Raw genomic sequence first — 19460 nt, 5'->3', positions numbered from 1 at the left:
GATTATCAATCTTGATTACTCATTTAGAAATTGTACTGTAATTTCGAATATGAGTGCAATTACATCCTCCTCACTGCACTCAAAATAAAATAAGCATTCAATTCCATAGCGTCTTTTTGATAATTGCAATTGAAAGACTTCATATTTTTCCCACATAATGATTTCAAACATTCAATGACAGAAACAGAAACACATTTGCAGATGTCAACACTCTTCTCCCTCGCTTCTTCAATCCGATGTATTTCATGTGGAATTGTCACATTTAAATCCAGTCCATAATCACAAAATTTCATAGAATCAAAACAAATACCAAAATCTATTCATTCCAGATCAAATGGAAAAGTTGTTGCAATGCCCATTCATTCACAATATGACTCCAGATTTCAATTTTAACTAGACACACTATTTTCTTGCGAAAGTTATGTCGAGCGCACGACTAAGTTCAAATTTATCTTGGCGGAGTTATGTGCGCAATAATAATGTTGTTGTGTAATGATGAATCTTCACTTGTGTATTTAGTTTGGAATACGGCATACATTCAGTTACTTTGTTTCTTGTAGTGTATTTTGTTAATATAATTAAGCATTAGGTAGAATAAAAAAATTAGCATATAATAAAAAGGTTACTGCATTTGTATGGGAAAATGTGAACTCGTTTTTTTCAGATGGACATACTGCTCTCCCAAGGTCATGCAGTATTTACATCCGAAAAACTTGTTCATATTTTTCCATACAAATGCAGTAACCGATAATTCTCCCTGTGAGTCGTACATATTTTCATGTGAACTTGATGAAGAAATTGTACTGCTTCTTGAATTATTTGATGGAATGCTCTTTGTATGACCGATTTTAGCAAGATATTTTAAGCATTTTACATATGTAACCATTCTTTTTTCAATATACCTTTTACAGAATTTGATCCTTTAATCTTGTTATACTTCATGCTTACCTTTATCTTCCTTTTGATTTTTGTGCAATTTTTAAATGTTACATTTGTCAAGTTGTACTTTTAGTTAGCACCTTATAACCACCTTTGTGCTGAAGTGTCATTAATGGGTACATGCATACATATGTGATTTGAATATATGTGACTTTTGCTAAATATGACATCACCAGATGCATATAATCTTATATAGCCCTTGGGATTTATTTAGCCTAGAGTAAAAATATCTGCTTCGGAAGCCTAGTAGTTAAAGCAACTACCTTGGATGCAGGAGGTTGTGGGTTCAAACCCTGGTCAAGTGATACCAAAGACTTATAATAAATGGTACTAACAGCTGTCTAGGTGTTCAGCACTAAGAGGTTATATTTGTTGATTTATTTTACTGATGTTTATTCATTACTTGTAGCTCTTTGATTTTAAGTTTAGGTTAATGAAACATCATTTTGCAAGCAAAATAATTGACTTGTATCATTTATATTTTTCAGTTATGGAGGTGGTGCTAATTTCTGGGGTGGCACAAAGGAAGATGATGTAAGTTAACAGAATTAATATGACTTACAGTTCTATATTTTGTGCATCCTTGGTTAGCTGTAGGTCGTCCATATTTTTATTACCTGTAATGGACCATATTAAGTGGCTGGCTGTGTTTTAGTCATTTCAGTATTAAATGTAAAGAACCATAGGAGGTGGTTTCAGCATTTTAGTAATGTATCGGTATCATTTGAAAAGATCATATTAAGTAGTTTGTGTTTTTGTCATGTCAGTAGTAGCTGTAAAGGATGATAAGAAGTGGTTTGCTGTGTTTTGTCATGTCAGTATTAGCTGTAAAGGATGAAAGGAAGTGGTTTGCTGTGTTTTTGTCATGTCAGTATTAGCTGTAAAGGATGAAAGGAAGTGGTTTGCTGTGTATTGTCATGTCAGTATTAGCTGTCAAGGATAATAGGAAGTGGTTTGCTGTGTTTTTGTCATGTCAGTATTAGCTGTCAAGGATAATAGGAATAGGTTTGCTGTGTTTTTGTCATGTCAGTATTAGCTGTAAAGGACAGTAAGAAGTGGTTTGCTGTTTTCTTTCATGTCAATATTAACTATCAAGGATGATAGGAAGTGGTTTGCTGTGTTTTTGTCATGTCAGTATTAGCTGCCAAGGATAATAGGAATAGGTTTGCTGTGTTTTTGTCATGTCAGTATTAGCTGTAAAGGACAATAAGAAGTGGTTTGCTGTTTTCTTTCATGTCAATATTAACTATCAAGGATGATAGGAAGTGGTTTGCTGTTTGTTTTTTTCATGTCAATATTAGCTGTAATGGACAATAAGAAGTGGTTTGCTGTGTTTTTGTCATATCAGTATTAGCTGTAATGGACAATCAGAAGTGGTTTGCTGTGTTTTTTTTCATGCCAGTATTAGCTGTAAAGGATGACAAAGTGGTTTGCTGTGTTTTTGTCATGTCAATATTAGCTGTAAAGGATGCTAGGAAGTGGTTTGCTGTGTTTTTGTTATGTCAGTATTAGCTGTAATAGACAATATGAAGTGGTTTGCTGTGTTTTTGTCATGTCAATATTAGCTGTAAAATACAGTAGGAAGTGGTTTTCTGTGTTTTTGTCATGTCAATATTAGCTGTGAAGGACCATAGAAAGTGGGGTTTTTTTTTGTCGTGTCAGTATTAGCTGTAAAGGTTGATAGGAAGTGGTTTTCACTGTTTTTTGTCATGTCAGTATTAGCTGTAGAGATGATAGGATGTGGTTTGCTGTGTTTTTTGTTATATCAATATTTGCTGTAGAGGACCACGTGAAGTTGTTTGTGATACGGTAGTTAAAATATCTTGTATTGTTTATAGACTCCATACTGGACTCCAGTATTGTTAGTCTGTATTGTTTGATTGTCTTCCATACTGGACTCCAGTATTGTTAGTCTGTATTGTTTGATTGTCTTCCACACTGGACTCCAGTATTGTTAGTCTGTATTGTTTGATTGTCTTCTATACTGGACTCCAGTATTGTTAGTCTCTATTGTTTGATTGTCTTCTATACCGGACTACAATATTGTTAGTCTGTATTGTTTGATAGTCTTCCATACTAGACTCCAGTATTGTTAGTGTGTATTGTTTGATTGTCTTCCATACTGGACTCCAGTATTGTTAGTCTGTATTGTTTGATAGACTTCCATACTGGACTACAGTATTGTTAGTCTGTATTGTTTGATAGTCTTCCATACTAGACTCCAGTATTGTTAGTCTGTATTGTTTGATAGTCTTCCATACTAGACTCAAGTATCGTTAGTCTGTATTGTTTGATTGTCTTCCATACTGGACTACAATATTGTTAGTCTGTATTGTTTGATTGTCTTCCATACTAGACTCCAGTATTGTTAGTCTGTATTGTTTGATAGTCTTCCATACTAGACTCCAGTATCGTTAGTCTGTATTGTTTGATTGTCTTCCATACTGGACTACAATATTGTTAGTCTGTATTGTTTGATAGTCTTCCATACTAGACTCCAGTATTGTTAGTCTGTATTGTTTGATAGTCTTCCATACTAGACTCCAGTATTGTTAGTCTGTATTGTTTGATAGTCTTCCATACTGGGTGAGGTGCTTCTGTTAAAACCAGATTAGATTTTTATTGGCTCATTTTAATAGTACATACTAAATTAATTACAAACCAATGGTAGGAATGTACCCCTCTGAAGACTTTATCTTATTTCACATGAATATGCACTTTAAAAAAAGTTAAGAGGGAATATAGTGTTTTGTTGATTCATTTATGTTTCTTTGTTTTTCATTATGCCCTCCATTTCTTTATTTCACCAGCACTCATTGTGAGTGCAGCTCTAAAAGAGTAACTCAGCCATAATTTTAATATTTGAGTGACTTCTGTATTTTGAGTGCAATCTGCTTATTATACCCTCAATCTCTTGCACCCACTTCATCTACACTTTTGAAAGTAGGTATGTGGATGCATCTTAAGAAGGGTTACTCAGTTGTATCAAAATAAATTCATTGTGACCCAATTTGTATGCTTGAGTGACTTGTGTATTTTTATCAATTTGTTGCATCCACAGTTTTACACCCTATGTCATCTACTCTCATGAAAATTTGGTATGCACAAGAATCATCATATACATGTCAAAAGCTAGGTTAATGTGGCCTACCATATATACTCGCGTATAAGCCTTGTCGCGAATAAGCTGACCCCCCAAATTGAACAGGTATAAACACTAAATGCATTTATTTAGGCAAACTTATATTAACAAAAAGTACAAGTATACTTATCTCAGGCATGGCATGTATGATTATTAAAAAGAAATGGTATAAACTTGTTTGAAAATTTATTTAAGTTTCTGTTTTCTTATTGTTTCTGCCTAATTTAGATTTGTGTATAATTTGATTGAATGATGACAAGAATTGAGCAATCGCGAGTTCCTGTAACACTACCTTCCCTTTTGACTCAATTTTTGTTTGTTTATACATCATTGCATTGGACATTTTATATCAGTGCACCAGTAATTACGTTTTTATTTTGCCTTGAAATTGTAAATGCCTAACTCATTAAAATTTGATCCCAGTATGACAACACAATGAATAACAATACGGTTTGATTCAATGCTCGCAATTAGGCTGCTGAACATATTTACATAATGGCACCACTGCATATACATTGTAGGTTTGAACACGTGCTGAATGAAGTACATCCCTTAGAGTCGAATCATGGGCACCACTGCACTAAATTTTAATGATATCTCCAAAATACAATAATGAAGTTTCAGAAATAATCCTTTGAAAATTATCCTAATACCGTTAAAGCTGAGTTGTAGTTTGCTTTGATGTAAGCGACCTTACACTATACCTGTCAACTCTCACACCGGGAGAGAAGAAAAACTCCCGTATTTTGGGGTTACTCCATGCCTACCTCCCGATTTCATAATATATCCTGATGTTTGCAGAGAATTCCCAATTATTACATTATGTTTTTGATTTTAATTTCTCCTGAAAGAGAAAAGTCCTGCATAAATAGATATATCGAGTGCAATCCATGGAAGGCATGTTCTGTTGTATCACCTGTGAATATAGTCCTACATGTAAGACGTATCACATGTTTTTTATGTTTTAGTGCTATGACCCTAATGCCCAAAAGATAAATATCAGTGTCGAGGTTTTACATGTACGACTATAGTGAATATTATCGTGACGAAATAATTACTTTAAGTTTTAACATTATTCACGTAAATTAATGATTCTTTTCATCTACAACAATACAAAAGTCAGAAAATAAACCAGAACAAAAAATAAACCACAACAATGAAATGCAACAGTGGACTTTAGCTTATTCAGGCAACCTCCTGATCACCAAGTCTTCTATTTGCCAAGCACTGACATTTCATGTACTGCATTATCATCAGGAGAAGAGACAGGCAGAATGTTTTGAGTGTTGAAGACAATGAGAAGTGAATAATGCTGGACTGGTCACATGCTCATGGTCTCCAAGCGCAGTATCTAGATTTATCCTGGCGGAAGACCACAAGGCAAAAAAAAATGTTTGAAGAGCTTGGCATCCCCAAATTGAAATGGGAGAATGCAAAACAGTGAATTAAACTGTATCTGATCAATGTTTCGTTGTGTGTGTGTGTGCAGAAACATGATATATACTTGTAATGAGAAATGTTCAAGTCATTTTCTTGTTGATGAATTTATGATTCTAAAGGTTGCCACAGGGGCAACCAGGCGACAGTTGGACAGTTCTAAATCTTTTTGTTGCAGGCCATTTTAATTGCAAGTTGAAGTACAGAAAATATCAGTAGAGAGTTGGATATAGAAATTATTTTGCATCTGGTAAGATGGCATGAAACTGTCCAATACTTTCTGATATTGATATGTTAGAAATATTGGACAGTATTGAATAAATGATTTTAAAATGAAGAGATCAGCTTTAGTTATTTTTTCTCTGTTGCCAGAATATGCACATGTAAATTTGCTGTTGATGAAATAATATGTTTAGTAACATATATCATTTAAAAGCTCAGCTTATTCTTCTGTAGTTATGTGATCTTTCCATCAGTTTTGTCATTCTGTCTGTGTCTGCCTGTATGTCTGCCGGTTTGAGTGACCATCAGTCTGTCTGCATATTTGAATTTTAATTTGTCTGTCTAACTTAACATGACATTGTTTGATGGTGTCAGAGCTGTATATTATAACTCATTCCAGAATTTCACAGCACCAAGTTTTGATGACAAGATACTGGAGGTTGTAGCAGTGTTTGGGAGTATGCAGATGGCAGTGTCTCGTGTCATTGACCTACAACACCACAGGATTGCACAGTGTCGCTCTGTTAAGATTACAATTATGGGTGATGAAGGAGTGCCAGTTCAGGCCGATGGAGAGGCCTGGATACAACCCCCAGGCTACATACGGGTAGAGCATAAAAATAGGTCACAGATGCTGACCAGAGACAGGGTATGTACTCTGTTGAATAGCCTATATAATCCACTATATCTCTCCCTCTCACACACACAACACACACACACACACACAGGGGCTCCGAGTGGTCTAAAGCGCTCTCCGTTACAGATCACTGCCATCTCACCTCTGTCTGTGTGGGTTCGTGTCTCAGATTCGGCCAATGTGGGTATGTGAGAAAGCTTGCCAGTAGCTTCTCGAGGGTCAGTGGTTCTTTCCATGGATTTCCCGAATTCTTCCTCCACCATTAATACTGGCCGCCATGTATAGCCTATCATGTGCTGAAAATGGTGTTAAACCCTACAACAACAACAACAACAACAATACACACACACACACACACACGCACACACATGGACAAGATTACAAGCTAAAGCTATATGCTGTTCAATGAACTTTATTAATTCCATAATATTAGAATATAATTGAAAGCAAATAATCCATCATTGAATTATTAATCTTCATTCTTTGTGTAATTTATTCTATATATAAATGATCAAGAGTAACTGCAGTAAAAACTGTACATTTTGGCCATGATTGGAACCCAAATGTTTGTTTTTTTTGGACTGTGAGTTTGAATACTTGGTATGTACATCGTTACATGGAGACTAGGCCAGACTAAATTCTACAGCAGAAATAAAAATGGAGTTTTAAAATCTTTTCATTGCTGCATTAGACGAGACAATTTTTACTGTATTTACTTGGGCATGTGCATGGACATACAGTCTGGCTACCACTGTGGCCATCTTGAAATCTTGTCATCACCACTCCTCCTGAATGGATGGTCATATCAATGGAAAACTATGTGGGGTTTTCACCAAAAGACTCCTAATGATGTCTAGTTGATCCCGAATGTAAATGGTTCTGATCTCACATCAGCGTGGCCATCTTGAAAATCTTGAAATCGTTACCATACTCCTGAAGGGACATGGATGTCAAGATGGGGATTTTGCTAACAGACTTATTATGTTTTATTAGTTTTAAATGATATTAGTGACAGTTGTTGCAACTCCTTCTGAAGGAAAAGTCATCCTGACATAGGCTTTTCACTGGAAGACTTCTTATAATATCTAGATGGGCCTAAATGAAAATGGTGCATATGCATGTCCATCATGTCTACCAGTCACCATCTTTAAAATCTTGTTATTGCTACTTCTCTTGTCTTGATGGATATATTAATATTGGCATTTTACTATAAGACCTCTTATGATGTGTAGTTGATCCTAAATGAAATAGTGCTCAGGCATCCAATATCACTGCCACAGTGGTCATCATAAAAATCTTGTTATCTCTAATTCTCCTAAATGTTCGGTCAAATCAAAATGGAGGTTTCGCTCAAAGACTTTTTTTTTTATGTCTAGTAGTTTGTAAATGAAAATAATACAAAATTGAAATGGTGACAATTAGATATCCAATATAGCTACCATGGCAGCCATCTTGAAACTTTTGTTATTGTTACTCCTTCAAATTGAAAAAGCATATCAACATGTGGTTTGCACCAGAAGACATCTGAGATGTCATTTTGGTCCTAAATTATATTTGTGCTACTCTTGTATCCAACATAGTCACCATGTTGGCCATCCATCTTGTTACAGCTGCTCTTCTTAAATGGAAAACCATTTTGACATGAGGTTTTTATCAGTTGACTTCTTTTGGTGTCTAATTGGTCCTAAATGAAGATGATGTAAACTAACCCTTAATATGGCCATTACGGTGGCCATATTGAAAATATGATACCCAGTTAGTCCTAAGGGGGCACTCACCAGTTATTATGTACTTTTGAGAGAGTGACGTATGTAAGGTGAAGTTGTTTGCATTTAAAACATGTACAATGGAGAGAATGTTGGCATACCTCTATGCTACATTAATGTAATGTGGGTGATATTTCTTTGGATATTGTACTTCTGGAAATGTACATGATTTAAACACACTGCTAACTAAAATGAATGCTCCCTTGTGCTAACAAATCAGCCTGAATTAGTCTAAAGTACACTACACATAGCAGCTATTAAAATATGGAAAATGAATTTTGCCAGACTAGACAATACCAGCTTCTGAAAGTGCAATGAATGAATTATCAAATATATAAAATGTAAAAAAAGTTATTGGCTTTTTTTTATACAATTTACAATGTATATTATATACAATTTACCTCTGAAGTTCAGGAAGTGAAAATGACCAAGTGGAGCTAGCACTTTTTTGAAAGATGCACATCTGAAGTAAGGCCAAGCTGTATACTCTATAACCCATATTACACCCATCAATCATATACCAAAATAAAGGGAATTAAAGGTTCTTTGAATTATACCTAAGATATACAAGGTCTTTTTAAATGACCAGTATAACCAGTGAGGAAAGCCAGGGAAATTCTTTTTCTTTAAAATCCTAACCCTATGCAAAATACGAAACTGTAGAGTGCCACCTAAATGAAAATGGTATTAATCATACACCAATATGGCTGCCATGATGGCCATCTTGAAAATCTTTCTGTCGCTACACCCTCTGCATAAATGGTCCTATTGACATGACCAAAAGACTTATAATGATGACAGCATGGTCCTAAAGGAAATGATGCCAATCTGACATAACCATAGCAGCTGATTTTAGAAGCCTTGTTATTGCTGAAGAATATCAGAGATACGTTCAGCAATCTGTAGTTAAAATTGAAAAATGGTCTTTAAATTCCAATAAATTCTTTTTAGCCAGTGGAGTGTCAGTATCTTTGAGGGAAACTTGTTACAAGCTTTTATAAGTTTCAGAACTATTTTGAGTTAGATGTTTATTCTGCAGAGGATATGTGTATTTCTAAAACACATTTAATTCTTGCAATAAATAATATTACATATCAAAAATTGTATTACATTGTGCAATAATTGGTACATATGAGAGTAACTTAACATTGTTTCACAGACCTTTGAGATGGTACTGAAGACATGGTCAGAGAAACAGAAGTCCGAACGTTCAATCAGCCCACAGCCCAGCTCACTGTCAGATGAGGAAACTCACATTCTTCAAGGCTTTGTTGATGTGGCCATAGGACTTATTAAAGTGTTAGTATATATTATTACATATAATAAACATATTTTTTGTTTCTTGCAGTGGAACTGCACAGGCTGGATCATATTTGAACAAAGACAATTTTTTTTTATATGACTCCTCTTCAAGTCCTTGCAAAATTTTCATGACTTTCATGTCCATTTTGTCATTTGCTTTACAAAATTATGTTGAACTCGCTCCAGGGTCCTCAGTTAATGATATAATTACCCATTTTCAGAAATTACCTTATTTAAATGGACTTCGCCTATTGCTTCTGCATGTTATACAGACTTTTAACATGACAAAGATATATTTTCTACTGTTAAACATAGCTGTATATTTCCTTCTTTTATTAAAAATGTAGACTGCTATTTATTTCTTACTGTTAAACAAAGAGGGTTATACTTTCAAACACTTTATTTCCTTGGGTTTCAGAATTGTTGCTTTGGGTGAAAAGTACATATTCATGGGTACCTTATTTTTTTGTGAAGGAATCATTTACACAAAAAAGATGATGTACATGTCTCTGTAAATGATTATATTGACATTCATTTGCATGTGTTTGCAGCAAACGGGTTTAATCTGTACTGCATATGTGCAAAATGTGTGTGTGTGTGTCTATATATATATATATATATATATATATATATATATATATATATATATTAAACACATTTTAATGACTTCAATGTCTTTGACTTTATATATATCTTTTTACAGATTTTTAATGTCTATATATAGACATTTCTTTACCACTAAATATTTCACACACCCTCCAAAGGATAGCAGTTATCAATCATTCGAGTCAATTTGATGATTAAAAGTAACTTTTATAAGTTAAATATTGTTTTGAATAGATTTTCCACCGACTGTATCAATGTTCGTATCTTCGTTGATAAATTTGTGGGCACTCATAAGAAATAAGCAGTTAAGATCTTTGATGAGTCCAAAAATAAGCACATAAGTTATTTTCAAATTTTAGAGAGTGTTTCCTGCCAGTCCCTCAGATTTGACCTCTTCTAGTCATAGGCCAGTAGAGCTTATGGGATGGTCCATCGTCAGACATCCTCCTATTAAATTTGTTTCTCATTGATAATCTTCTTCAAAGCCTGATCTGATATAGCCACCTGATCTGAGATAGCCACCTAATCTGAGATAGCCACCTGACTTGATATAGCCACCTGATTGGATATTGCCACCAGATCTGAGATAGCCACCTGATCTGAGATAACCACCTGATCTGAGATAGCCACCTGATCTGATATAGCCACCTGAGATAGCCACCTGATCTGATATAGCCACCTGATCTGAGAAAGCCACCTGATCTGCTATAGCCACCTGATCTGAGATAGCCACCATAGCAGTCACTGTAGATATTCTTTATTGCCATTGTTCCTGAATGGAAGCCAAAGTAACATTGAAATTTACCAGAACACTTATTATGATGTCTAGTTGATCCTGGATGAAAATCATCAAAGATCCCTTATGACCACCATGACAGCCATTTTAAAATCTTACTGAATGGAAAGTCATATTGACATAGTTTTTGCTTAAAGACAAATATGTAGTTGGTCCTAAATGAAAATGTTGCCCTCCTGAAATACCATATCAGGGTTGCATCTAGGACGTGCGATCATGCAAATCCCCCCAAAAATTTAAGGTTTCCCGCACATTTTTTAATCCTATGTTTGCAAAATCATGCAGAAAATAAGAATTGTGTGCATTTTTGTGTAAAGAATGCGTAATTTTTTAAAATATTGGGGGGGGGGCTGTAAAATTCCCGGTTGTCACTCGGCAAATATGTTGTACTTGTATAGTTGTATATACATCACATGTGTCATGTGCTCAATTCTGATTGCTTAATAAGAAAGGTCAGAAAAGTACATTTGATATAGAGGCAGGCTTGGCGAGACAATGTGTTAAATGGCAAAATCAGTTAAAACTAAGACACTTTTTCATTATTTTAGCAGAAACATTTCTTATAAGTCAGGGTGCAGAAGTTTCTGTCAGTAGGCACAATGACAGCAAACAAACACTTCCTCTGGCTAATCCCGTATCAGATGATGCTAGTGATGTGCTTAAAGATGGCAGCAATGAAATTAAGGATCTATCTAACGCCGAGAAAAAAAGGGTACTCTTTCAATTCAGACTGGAAATGAAATCGACCATGTTTGGAAATGAATGAAAAAAATGAGATGCTTTGCAGATGGTGTGTAAAAACCGGCACAAAAAAATTCTTTCACACTTAGAAATGCTAATTTCAGGACATCAACCCTTGACAGACATGTTGAATTAGCAGTTCACAAATAGGTGATTCAAGATTTGAAACTAAGTGAAAATCTTAAAACTACATGCATGGCAGCTATCAGCAAGAAATCTGAATTATTCATGCTATGTCAGTTGCCTATTACTTGGCGAAGGAGAATATTGCGTCTCTAAAATATGGTTCACTGTTGGATTTTATTGACTTTTTGGGTGTTGGTGTTGGCAACATCAGAGTAGGAGGAAACACAACATATTTGTCAAGGGCTTCTGTAGAGGAACTTCAGGTAAGTTCTTTTATTTTAATTACATTTTTCTATTGAAATTTAAATGGAATAAATAGTGTATACTAACATGCAACCAAAACATGATCAGTTAGGTTCCGATCAGTGCATATCTTGAGGAATCCCTTTGTTACTAAAAATAGCACCAAGCATTCGGTAGCTCGTAGTCATAATGGTAATATTGTTTTTCTTTTTTAATCAGTCTGAATTATTGGTACCTGTTCATTTTGTCATGAAATTCTTTTGTGTCTAGACAGGTCACCTTTCAGTATCACTGTAATGAGTTTTCTTGTGTTTGCAATAATGATTCAGTCACTGTTGTTTGAATAATTTCCTGAGCATGTAAGGAGTTGCTGTCGACATTGTGATACCATACAGTAGTCAGGCAAAACCCACCGCTTGAAACTTAAATAATGCTTTAGTAAATAAGTTACTGTTATTATTTGCTCTGATGATCATTGCAGCAAATGACATTGACCCTGATCTGCATGTATTACAACTTTGCATATGTAGGGACCCATCATTGATGTATTGTTATGTTATATCTGATTTAATATATATATATATATATATATATATATATATATATATATATATATATATATATATATATATATATATATATATATATATATATATATAATTTAATTGTTTGTTTGTAAGTTTAAAATTTTTATTTTTCTTACATGCAATTGTAATGTACATTTATTCACTAGAGATGATACTTTTTCAGAAAATTGTTTGACCTTGACTGTTAGTTTATAAACAACAGGTGTTGATCTAAATTCTGACCTATGTTCAGAATTAGTAAACAAAGTTCTATTTTATTTTAAAATGATTGGTTGTTGTCAAGGTCATGATGGGACTACATGGGTTTAAGATGTAAACAACTTTTTTTTTTTTTCTTAGAGAAAATTATTGGTTTTCTCAGGGTCACACTGGGTGGACGTAATATTTTACAAGAATTTCCATCCAGAAACTTCCAGGGGATGATCATGTGACCCTTGTTGATGTTTTAGAAAGCCCATATAACTCAATGTTTTAGAGAATTGTTTTTTAGTAGAAGTTGGGCAGTTAGAGTCTTATGTTGTGCTGTTTAGAGTTATTTCAAATTACTTGTAGGAGTTATTTCAAATTACTTGGATTCAAAAGGATTAATTCTGTTATTTGTCTGGAAAAAGAGTGCTCACACAGGGAAAGACATTGCTTACAAATTTAATTTGAATTTGCAACACCAGAGTGCCATTATTTGTATTTCTACAAGGAACTGTAGATAAGCACAGTACTGACTACAGCATACGTCATCATCCATCTTAGATTTTCCATCAGGATTCGAATTTGAAATTATTAGAACATTTATTACTAGGACTTTTGTAATTTAATTTGTGGATTATTCTTAGATTATTTTTGGATTTGATTCTTGAAACCGTAAGTTCTTCTCCTTTTTCCATTTTTACAGAAATTTCCAGGAAAATAAAAATTTTGTTAAATTTTAAAAAGTTTGTTGTTTTCAATCTTCTGTGTTACTGTTTGTTCGAGCCTAAACATGTAACAGTATATAATACCAATGTTTTTTGTTTTTAAAATCATCGTATACAGACAAGCATAATCACTTCCTTCATTACTATAATTGAATGATTTTAATTAACAGAGAGAGAGAGAGAGAGGTGCCATATTATTTTAGCATTTAAATACCTTGATCGGATTTCTTAAATTGACAGAATTATCACAAGGCAACATCCTTAGACACTCCATGGTCATAGGTTAAAGTTCTTGCATCTGATTTTGGTTATTTTACTGTGGGGTTTTTAAAAATATATTTGTTTTACATGTCTCAAATACTTTAATAAAATAATAATAATAATGATACTAAAATACTTTTATACTTTGATTAATCATTGAGCTTTATTTTTTCCAGGATTACATAGCAACAGTGATAGAATCTGAGTTAATGCAGAAAGTACTATGTAGTCCATTCATTAGCATCTTAACTGATGATAGTACAGATATTTCAAATACCAAGAAGCTGGTCATTTTTATGCCAGAATCATTGAGCCAACCATGTTTTGTTTCAACAACTCATTTTCTTGGTAATGTGTCAGTGGAAGGACAATCACACACTGATGAAGTTCTTTTCAAAGAAGTTGTCCAGTTCTTGGAAAAGAAGGAGATTCCTCTTGAAAAAGTTGTTGGTTTTGGCAGTGATGTGGCATCAGTGATAACAGGTCGCATAAGTGATGTAGCAGCATGGTTCAAGGAAAAAAGCCCTCACTTGATCAGCATTCATTGTATGGCTCATAGATTGAATTTGTGTACCTCTCATGCATCAAAAACCAATCTGTACCTCAAGGAAATCTTTCAGGGCACATTTAAAGACCTGTACTATTTTTTAAAATAAATCTGCCATCAGAACAGCTAAATTGAAGGAAATCCAGAATGTTCTGGACAGTCCTCAGCAGAAAGAGAGGTGCATGAAAGAAGATGGCTGGCATTTTATGATGTACTATATTCTCAGCAGACTCATGATGATTTCAATTGAAGGACCTCCTCAGAAGATGATTTCAATTGAAGGACCTCCTCAGAAGATGATTTCAATTGAAGGACCTCCTCTGAGAGACTTCAACTTTAACAAGGCATTGGTAGAGTGGAGGATGAGGAAGGACAGGAAGCTATTTAGGAAATAGTGATCATATTTGCACAGTAATGCAGTCATAATTACAGTCAGTCTGGATGCAGATGTATATATTATTCTAGTAAAGAGTTAACTGTTATAGAAACTGTATATTTACTTTCCTTAATTCATTCTGAGCTTTGGACTTTTCCTTAAAAATTATTTTTTGTCATCCATGAAAGGAAAATATGTGTTCTTCTGATTTTTCTTAGTATGGATTTGTAACCAATCAAAATTGAGCATGTGACATGCAGGAAGTACATGACACTGATTTTTAAGATTGACCAGAGGAGTTACACTATTTGCAGTCTGTGGTTTGATTCTTTAATGGTTAGTGTGTAGGTAGAGTGTTATTAGAAAACATCAGACTTTGATTTCAGTTTTACTGTATATACTCGCATATAAGCCGAATAATTTAGGAAAAATTAAAGGCCTGAAAGAAAGGTGGTTTGGCTTATCTGCGGGCCAGTGTCTAAGCTTGACAGTTTTTAGATCTTTTTGTCGACTACTGTAAGTGCTGTAAATCTTGGGACACGAAACAGTAACTTTTTCCGTGTCCTAAGACATAGGCTTGTAAAATAATAACTTTTGTTGACCTGACATTTATTAAACTGTTATAAAGTACTATGATTGAATTTGTTATTATTTTGCACGTGCATATTTTCAGATTTCTCCAAATGGAAAATAAATAAAGGTAAATAGAGACTTCATAATTCGCAGGCCGGTTGAGTTTACATGGGTGGCCAAGCTGAACTATAATGTACAGTACTTACACTTAAATCCTTATTTATTCCCAAATATAATTAGAAGCAGGTTTTGCTTTATTCATTGTTTCGACCAAATTGCATTCTTCCAGATAACATTTCAGCTAGTCCTTAATAGCTGTTTAATTTACATTGAATCACGCGCTCACGAGTTACTCATTTTCAATGATATACGCAATCCTACAAATTGAGGTAATATTTTTTTTTTAAAGTACGCACGTTTAATTGTACAAGGCACATAACCAGCATAATTTACATATTCAGGAAGAGTGGTAATAATAAAGGCTAAAAATTCTCATATAGTGGAAAGCTTGATGTTTCGGCATCTCCTATGTTGAATGTCGGCGAATTTGTCTTTCATTTTGCAACAGCAGTACAGGCCAGTTAATCATTAAAACCCTGAAACTGGCTTGTGATAAGAGGGAATTTTGTCTGGCAAATATACTAATGTTATCCTATGTTATACAGAAGACACGAAATGCATTTAATGCACTTATTATACTTGCTATTGCTCTTTTTAAATACATTGAGTTTTTTTTACACCATACAGGAAGGGCCTCCCTCCCTCCCTTATGGCTACGTTGGCCCCCCCCCCCCGTTTTTTCAGATTCATTTATCAAATCCTAGAAGCAATTCTGCATATGGCTACCATGGCAACCAACTTGAAAATCTTTTTATTGCTTACTTCATCTAAATGGAACATCAGTATCAACTTGGAGTTTTCAACAGAACATTTTTCTTGGTGTCTGGTTGGTCCTTAAATGAAAAATTGTCTGACATCATATTTGGCGACCATCATGAAAGTCTTGTTACTGCTACTTCTCCAGAATGTTGACACGTGGTTATCACCAAAAGATTTCTTATGATATACATTTGGTCCTAAATAGAAAGGGTATCAATATGACATTTTGTATGCCCACCATGATGGTCATTTTGATGATCTTATTGTTATTTCTCTAGAGTGGATGGTCATATCTTCCATCTAGTTTGGTTACAAAATGGCTTCAACATTAAACATTTAAGAAAAGAAGAACTGACATTATCTTGGATTTCAGGAAATTCATTTTAACCAATATAGTATCTGTCCCTTTGAGGCTCACTGGCTTACCTTCTTTATTATAAGTGTTTGCCAGTATGATATGAAAATTATGATCCAGAAATTGATGAACAGATATAAAACTTGAGGTTGATTGTTCTTTTCAGTGTGAAAGTGGCCTCCCTTAGCTACAGTGTTGTGGAGCAGGAGTTATTTCCCCTGGCAACACGGTCTTCAGAGTATCTGGACAGATTGTATCCCTCAGGCAGACTCTCAGAGGTGAGTGGTCAATACAGAAAATATGTCATCCATTGACAGATTTGTCTCCTTGATACATATAAAAGGAAAAGTTTCTCTTGGGGTAAAAATAACTGCAAACTTGAAAAACACACCACCCCCCCAACAAAAAAAATCTCATTTGCCTTCCCGCCATTGAACACTTGGTAAAACACAAAATTTAGCTTTAAAATGACTTTCTGATTAGCTGTTTTTATACATTCTGTCAATTTTTATCTCCTTGTAAGTGTTATTTGTAATTCATAACTTTTTCTTCTGTAGTTGTGCAATTTTTTTGCCTTGAAATTTTGTCGCAGCTAGTTTCATTTTCTGACAGTTTGAGTGTTACTGATCTGCAGATAATGGTGTTTCATGTTGTTAACTCAACAGTCCAGCCACAAGTGTAAGGTCTGTTTATAATTGTAGGAATTTATTTATAAGTTTTATTGTTTCCTTTAATTTTTTTCACATGTTATTGATTCGTAGATACAGCAGACTTTTCTTTACTTTGGCTTGTGACATACTCTGTAAGTATCTTACATATAGAATCTGCCACACTAAGATACTACAAACATGGCTTTTATTTCTTGAAGTAGCATATTTATAGAGACTGTGACACTAGCTTTTTCAGCTTTTCACTCAGAAATAGTGTTTTGTGCAAAATGTCATGAGCACTGGACAATTTATATGAAAAGCCATGAAAAAAGCAAGATAATATCCTATTCATTTTGTTCATTAAACTAAAAGGCTTCATTCATTTATGAAAATTTAAAAAAATTAACTACCTGTAATTTCTTCTAAAAGGCTTTGTTCATTTACGAAAATTTAAAAAAATTAACTACCTGTAATTTCTTTTTCTTCTTTGGCAGCATGATGCAGATCTATATGAGTCCTACCAGGTGGATAAACTTTATATATACATATATGTATAGATTGTGTCTTGTATGCAAGAGTGTCACTTCACTGCAGATTGCTTGTGTTTGGAATCTTGATCTTGAGTTCATCAGTGTGGGAATGTTAGCTTGAGCCCCTGTTACACTGAACTAGTTAATACGTGGTCTTGACATGATTTGGGAGAGAATTTTATAATTTTAATGACGTAAATGAGCTTATGATATGGCCTTTCATCTGTAACACATCATAGTTATAGAAGCCATCAGCAGTTGCTATTTTGAACCTTTTCTTAAAACCACTAGACTAGTTTCAACAAACTTGGAACATTGCATCCAGGTATAAAGGCCTTCTGGGTAGTTTCAAATGATACAGACCCGCGATCAATGATGTCTGCTGTTACAAAAGATAGACTAACTTTTAAATAGTATCTTCTCCAAGAAACCATTGAATAGAATTTGATTCAGTTTGATAGCATCCTGGCATGAAGACTGTTCATTTCATATAAATGACATCTAGCTGCCATCTGGTAAGGATGGCATTACCCAGAAGAGCAAGACCTTTTCACTGTCCATCAACAATTGCTTTTTCACCTTCTGAAGAAACACCAGATCTATTTCATCCTAATTAACACAGAACATACTGGCATAAAGGCCTTTAAACTTTGTACACATATGCAGACGCACTATCAAATATGGTTGCTGTCACTAAAAATAGAAAAACCTTTAAATGACTTCTCAAAAACTGCTTTGAAAAAACTTTGAATGACTTCTCAGAAATCACTGTAGAGCATTCTTTAATGACTTCTCAGAAATCACTGTAGAGCATTCTTTAATGACTTCTCAGAAATCACTGTAGAGCATTCTTTAATGACTTCTCAGAAATCACTGTAGAGCATTCTTTAATGACTTCTCAGAAATCACTGTAGAACATTCTTTAATGACTTCTCAGAAATCACTGTAGGGCATTCTATCAAATTTGACAGAAAGCATTGCCATGGAAACCGTTCAGATTTTGTAGCATGGTTGCCATAAAGTATGGTTGCCTCAGTTAAACATTTACTAAATACAATTTATCCAACATTGACAGGAAGCATCCTGGTAGGAAGGCTTTTCATATTTTTCTGAATTATTCTTATCTGCCATCACATATGGCCACCTTTATTTAAATTTGAGACTTTTTATTGACTTAACAGACAGCTTAGCAGAATTTGACAGAAAGCATTCTGGTATTAGGAGCTTTCAGATTAGCACATATGATGTTGATTTGTTGTAAAATATTGTCACCATAACTAAAAATGGAAACTCCTTTAAATGAGTTCTTCTCAAAAACCATGCAACAGAATGTGACAAAAGTGACATAAAACAAAATGAAAGGATTTTATAATTTCACAAATAATGCCAATCTGCCATCAAATATGGCTGCAGATTCTAAAAATAGAAACATTTTTGATGACATCTTTAAAACCACATAACAGACTTAGATCAAATTTGTCACACAGTATCCTAGCCTTACAAATGAAGCTGTTCCACCATCATATTTGGTTACAAAAGTTATTAATAAACATTCACACAACTTTAACTGAAAACCTTACAAAACCCTAAACTTGACAATCTGTTAATATCCCAGATCTTACAGAAACAGGATTTGTTCAAATAATTGAGATAAAAAAGGTTTCTTAGGGTTGTCTGCCTTGCCAGATTGGTATGCAGAGTAGTTGAAGAGCAGATACAGCAGCCAAAGCTGCTCTTCAGGCAGTCGTTTTGAAATGGAAGATTCCATAGATGGACTTAAAATATTATATAAACTGGAATGTTCCACATATTTGGTAAAAACACCAACAAGCTT

At 34.2% G+C, this 19460-nt stretch overlaps 1 protein-coding gene across 1 annotated transcript in view; it reads left to right on the top strand.

The window, feature by feature from the left end:
• The window catches only part of LOC149798570 (diacylglycerol kinase delta-like), a 241883-nt gene that overhangs the window by 193573 nt on the left and 28850 nt on the right, over positions 1-19460 (top strand). The window contains exons 23-26 of the mRNA XM_089957383.1: positions 1428-1473; positions 6141-6389; positions 9303-9442; positions 16613-16724. Of these exons, the coding sequence (XP_089813509.1) occupies positions 1428-1473; positions 6141-6389; positions 9303-9442; positions 16613-16724 (547 nt within the window). The remainder of the gene's footprint in view (positions 1-1427; positions 1474-6140; positions 6390-9302; positions 9443-16612; positions 16725-19460) is intronic.

This window comes from Sinohyriopsis cumingii, chromosome 5 (genome assembly GCF_028554795.1).
Source record: "Sinohyriopsis cumingii isolate HCF-2022 chromosome 5, ASM2855479v2, whole genome shotgun sequence".
Classification (NCBI taxonomy): domain Eukaryota; kingdom Metazoa; phylum Mollusca; class Bivalvia; order Unionida; family Unionidae; genus Sinohyriopsis; species Sinohyriopsis cumingii.
Note: the sequence above shows the minus strand (reverse complement) of the source record. Positions and strands in the feature narration are given on the sequence as shown.